Source organism: Tinamus guttatus, unplaced genomic scaffold (assembly GCF_059628265.1).
Source record: "Tinamus guttatus ecotype Peru unplaced genomic scaffold, ASM5962826v1 Tinamus_guttatus_pri_ptg000169l, whole genome shotgun sequence".
In the NCBI taxonomy this organism is placed as follows: Eukaryota; Metazoa; Chordata; class Aves; order Tinamiformes; family Tinamidae; genus Tinamus; species Tinamus guttatus.
Genome location: NW_028288703.1, coordinates 3,116,121 through 3,122,119, shown reverse-complemented (window position 1 = coordinate 3,122,119; position 5,999 = coordinate 3,116,121). Strand labels below are relative to the sequence as shown.

The 5,999-nt window shown below is 37.5% G+C and overlaps 1 protein-coding gene across 1 annotated transcript in view; it reads right to left on the bottom strand.

Annotated features, from left to right (window-relative positions):
• Positions 1-2,924: 2,924 nt before the first annotated feature.
• Positions 2,925-5,999, bottom strand: part of CENPP (centromere protein P) — a 114,901-nt gene continuing 111,826 nt past the window's right edge. Inside the window, exons 7-9 of the mRNA XM_010212285.2 lie at positions 5,759-5,838; positions 3,568-3,659; positions 2,925-3,276 (exon numbers count right to left, since the gene is read on the bottom strand). Coding sequence (XP_010210587.2) covers positions 3,155-3,276; positions 3,568-3,659; positions 5,759-5,838 — 294 coding nt within the window. The 3' untranslated portion in view covers positions 2,925-3,154. The remainder of the gene's footprint in view (positions 3,277-3,567; positions 3,660-5,758; positions 5,839-5,999) is intronic.

The window sequence follows — 5,999 nt, the reverse complement described above, 5'->3', positions numbered from 1 at the left end:
TATTTTTATTTGAACACATTAGAAAGTGAAAGATTAATGAAATAATTATGGTGATTTTTTTTCTATTGTGTTCAGTGCATTTTTCAGCTGTGAATGTTTTTGCTTTAAGAAATGATTTATAATTGGTATGCCTTTTCAAAGACATGGAATAGCACTAAACACGCATTTGCTATATAACCTTAATGAATGTATTCAATATGGCAGAAGAGAGAATGTGCCATACCTTGGAACTAAAGGACAGATCACCTTAATTCTAAGTCCACTTCCTTAGAATTGAAATAACACAGAATTAGAGGTTTTCTGAAGTATTGCACTAGTATAGAAAACCTAATTACTAAAAAGAGAACTGCCTCGGAGCTTGTGCTTTTTGAATCTCACGCATAGCTACTAAGAAGAAAAATGTGTTGATAAAAGTCTAATACAAAATTTAAGCATTAAGTCCACTGAAGATAGAGCTGAAGTGGCCATTAAAGTGTTACTGATCTATGGAACTACCATGTTATCGCAGAACACTTTAAATACTAATGCATGAGGTTAAGAACTCCAGACTGCCTCCAGAAGCTTTGTGATCACTTTGTATCTCCTAAAGCTTCTGAACCGAAGTGAAAGGGTTAAAGGTAAGCATCTTTGAATTGAATATAGCTGAGCTTAACCAGTCTGACAAATTGGTCTTTTTATTTTCTCTACATGATATGCTGCTATTCGGAGGTGAAACCACAGCTTGCTTTCCTGAGTTGATTTGAGCCCTAGGAATTATGTATTCTGAGTTGTCTAGATTATTTTGGTCTTTCAGACTGTGTCGAATGTTGGTATTATTTCACTGACATCCTATATGTTACGTATCACGACCAACTGCTTTCAGGCTCATTCTTTTAAGTGATACACAGAGGAAAGGTGACAGGATGTGGTTTTCTTTTTTTGAAGTTGCAGGGAGTCCCTTTTTGGTGGTGAGTACTGGAGCTGAGTTTGTATCAGTACTGCAGCAATTTAAAGATGGCTTTACTTTGAACAGTAAATATTCCTATTTGCAAGTGAAATTTTGGGATATTGCAGTTAGCCATCTTCAAGACAGACCCTGAGTTAGGAGGCATTCAAAAACGGGGGTAGTGTGATAAAACATCTCCAGGGACTCTTCGTGCGTGCTTGAGGTTTACTTGCCCTGAACTGTGCAAAGAGATGCTGTTATCTGTATCCAGTGTGTGTGTACTGGCAATGTTTATCAAAATGATGTAAGTTATCATTTAAAAATATATGTATTAGGATCTTAATCTTTGTTCCATTTTATCTGAAATTGAAAGACAGAAGACTGCAGCCCTCTAGACTGGCACAAATCAAGGTAGAAATATGGAGTGATACCACTTTGAGCAATACTGTTTTATGGGGGAAAGTGAACCACCCCAGCAGCCCTGCAGAGTCCCCTGCAGTGACAGGGTGCCTGGCTGGTGTAGGGATGGGGCCTTCTCCTCGGTTAAATGTGATACTACAACAGTGTGATAAGCTGGTATTTTACAGTGATAACAACTCCTTACATCTAAATAAAAGATGGGGGAGAAAAAAAAATTAAAACAGGAATCTTCCATGGGTTAGACAAAATGAGAAAAGATTATCCACAGCTGAAAAATAAAGTTTTCAGTTCTTTACGCTGTAACTTTACACACATTTCATGTGCAAATACAAGTGTATGTGGTGAGTAAACAGTTTCATATTCATCCAGGAAGGATATGAAACTAACAAAAGGTTGCACAAAGCTAGCAAACACAAACCAGTAACACATCAGTGGATAAAGTAGCAATGAATTTTGCTTATCTACTGGAATCCAAACTTGAAAACAGTCTGCCTTATATCTAAAAAGACAAATTTGTAACATAAGAGTTACTGTTCATCAAAACTTGATTCTAGCGTCGTTCAACTGTAGATTCTGACACAATCCAATATGTTCCTTCAGTTTTTCTTGACTTACCAGAACAGTAGGAGACTTTATTTCAGTGATCAAATAGTGGAATATTAAAATTACAGTATTGAAAACATATGATTGCTTTGCAATTGCTATTTCAATTCTTATCTACCTATTTCACCATTGCTCTACAATATTTTGTCATGCATTTAAAAAAGATAACTAAACTACAGAGCAGACATTTGGTACTGTTTGCATGGTTATAGCATCTGTGGGCCTAAAAAGGCACTCTCCCAGTACTCCAGTATTACTGAAGAGTTTCTGTGGCAGTCACCTGTAGCCTCGTGATTGCAGGAATAACAGCTGTTGCTCTGCATATAAGTGGTGCATGGCCTGTTTTGGCCTGTGTCCTTTGGCTATGATAGGTAACGCAGAGCAGTTTATCAGGGAGTTATTGGTACAGCTGGTGGAAGGGAAGGAGGATTACAGGACACCTCTCTGGTTTGTTTTTTGGGGGACAAACAACATATGAAATGCAATGCCTTCCTACTGTGTTATCTACTAATTGTTTTTTCCACAAAAACTAGAAAATCAAAATGTACTTCTGTGAGCAGTAGTTAATTCTCCCATTTCTTTTTGCAAAAGTACAGTGGTCTTTCTTGTTTAAAGTTTCCATTCCAATTAATGCTGTCTCTTGTTCAACTCTGAAATTATGGAAAAAGCTTATCTCATACAGTTGTTTTTTAGCATAACATTTCTTTAAAAGCTTCAAATTATTTGTCTATTCCACCTAATTTAATAAGAACATTACTTTTTGTTCTAGGAGTCTCTTACTGTTCTCTAGTCATTTTAAAATCACTGTACTTTTACAGAGCTGTGAAATGAAACTTCCACTTTTTATGGACTTGATCTTGACAGTGCATGTGATCTTTTAACACTTTCCAGGTAGCTAGAAAATGTTAAGACGACAAACCACTCTGGTACATTATTGATTCAAAAAGATAAATTTATAATGAAATCACTCTGTACATGTAACTATTTTATTTGGCATTTTTGTATTTAAATGGCTGTATTTATTTTCATGTCATGACAATTTATATATAACGTGCCATAATTGTACAGATAGCATGTTTTATGAGTATGGTTTCTAAATGGAGAATAACTTAATGTTTATATTCAATAAAATTATAGACTGTGTAACACAATATCTTAATTAAAACTACTTTTGAAATTGCTACCTGTTATAAGTAATGCTGTTGTTCACTTTTTCAAGCCAACCACCTTGATAAGATTTTCGATAGCTGTCTCAATTCCAAACAAAAGCAGCATGCTTCGGAAGCAGGTAGGTGCATTTTCAATAGTTGCTCTTGTCTGCTCCAGGACTACAGGAAAAATGAAAAATGAATATTATTTTCAAAGAGTCACACTATAATTGACAGCATCTGCCTGCCTCCCATTTTTGGATAAAACAGGTCACCTGGTGCCTAAAGCAGAAATACATGTGTTTTTCCTGTAATCCCATATAAGTTAAATATACATTAAATATGCTAAGTTTGCTTTCGTTTGCCTGATGTGCTCTACACAGTGCACTTTCATTTACCTAAAGAGATGCTGGGCAAAAAGGAGAAAGGACAAGTTGGCAAGCTCAGAACTGGGCTCTGAAGTGACCTTACCTTGCTCTGGTACTTTAGTCAGAAGGTCCAGAACAGGTGTCGTTCTCCCATCTTCATCTACATCCATCTTCCAAACAACCATTAATTCAAACCTGCATCATATCCAGAGAAGTGTTAGTTAACAGTTTACACCCCTTACATTCCTGAACAAATCATACCTTAAAGAATGCAACTTGGGGATTGGTAATACTTAGATTTTGAACCAAAGAACCCTGGTACTTGGTTGACAAGGAAACCCCTTTATTACTTCCCTAAGATGTTCAGATTTTCATCTGCAGAGGTTTTCCCCCCTAATTCTTCACAAATGCTATATTTCTATTACATAAGGGTAGAGAGAAAAGATATGAAAGAAAATGACAGATTGGATCCCTCTACCGCTACTATCTGCACCCTGTGATCGGGTATTGTGTTAGATAGAGTGTAAAAACAGCAGAATCTCTTCGGAGAAAGTTCTTCCCTGATACAGGATTGTTCCCAGTTCGGGCTTTTTACAATAAAAATGAGCACGGCCTAGAGCGCTGTGTTTGTTTGTTCTTCATTAAAAAATAAGAAAACAAAAAACCTTTAGTTAGCATTATTCCCCGAGAAGCGTTTCTGTCATCGTGTTGCAAAGCTGCAATATTTGCTTAGTATTCCAAGCTTTTGCACAACAGACTTGTTCCTTTTTGGGTCTCTTCTATATTATTGATTTTTCTGCTTTTTCCATTACCGCTTTTAAGAGTAGCTGTTCCTTGAGAGTTAGATTTTCCTAAGCAAAAGCTGATAGGCACAGTAGTAAGTGGTAACAAGGACCAGGTTCCTTTTCCTCAATGTACAATCATTAATTTAAATGGCAGTAAAAACCTCGTTAAACACAATCTGTTGGCCTTTCACCACTTCACTGTTACAAGTCCTAGGGAATTTGTGCCCAGCTTCTTGCGCTGGGAGTTGTGAATGGAGATGAGCACTCAGCTCTGCTTTCTCCCAAGCCACTGAAGTGGTTTTAACTTTAATGCAGTCCCTGATCCTGGGGGAGAGGGAAGGTGGAGCTGCGCTTGACACCTGTTACTATGAAGAGGAATTTCAAAATAAAACTGCTTATAGTAAAAGGAACTGCTCATTTTCTAACATTTTCTAACAGCAGTTACTTCAACCGCTCAGTATTACAGCATTTAGTTTTAAATGGCAGATTTTCCTAAACAGGAACAGCACTATCTGTTGATTTATTTGCCTATTCCATAAACGTAATGCTAATGAAGGTAAAGAGCTATGTCTCATATCCAGTTATTGCCATAGGAATCAATGCATATTTTAGAGAAGTAATAGGGAAAGGTCTCACTCCTGCATCACAAGAGTTACTTCTGTGCTCATATACAATTCCTGACAATGACAATTACAGAGCTTTATCATTTTTTAACTCTATTAACCAAAACTCAGCAGAACACAGCTAACACAGGCACCAAAGACATCTAGCAATTGTGGTAGAATACTAATGAAGGCCAGAGAATTGATCACCCCCTCCATCTAACACATTTTTCTATTGTTTTATAAGGAAATCAACATACAATTGCTATTAGTAACATGGCAGCCATGATTTTCTGTCCCGTAAACCGTGTGCTTTGCTTTCGTGCTGCGTGATCATTGTCCCTGGTACCGCAGGAGCGTGCAGCAGCTCCATGGGACAGGCTGCTTCGGGGGCTGAGAGCAGGATCAGAGGGTGGAAGCTGCTGCTGGACCCCGGCTCCTCACAGGGTGTTTGGGGAGGCTCAGTGTCGCATTAAGAGGGTAGTTGGCTTCAGCATCTGTTTTGCCCAAAGCTCTTGGCTATGCAACAAGACAGCAGTGTAATTGCTCTTAAAATGCAACTGAAAATAAAGCCTGGTAGAGCCTCGTTATTTTTTTTTTCTCTCCATCTAATTGTTAAAAACAGTGGGCATACACAGTAGCAGTAGGGTTGACTTCTTTTACAAGGCCGCAAGGAAGGAATCCTCCTTCCAGAGTTCTTGTATGTGGTTATTAGGCATAAAACTAACACACATCATCTAATCTCTGTGCTTAGAGATGTTATAAAGCAATGACTTAATCTATAGATGACTGGTCTAGTTGGCGACTGTATAAACAATTTTATGATTCCCCAGTGCTGTAAGTAGAATTTTTGGCTTTGCTCCTTTTTCTTGAAAACAAACAAAATACCATCTACTTACAAACTTACCCAGAAGGTTTAGGGTTCCTTAGAACTATATAATCTCCCAACAGTCCTTCAGGGAGTTGTACAATGTCAGGGTATTTGTCCTGTGAATAGATTAGAAAAGATAAAATTTGGTCACAAAAACGGGAAGAAGCAAAGTGACTTTGAGGTACTTCTTTGCAGGTACAGTGCATTTTAAATGCGAGTGCTTTTAGCTTACATTTTTAATAAAGTGTATTCTGAAACTAACAAAACCCACTAAGTA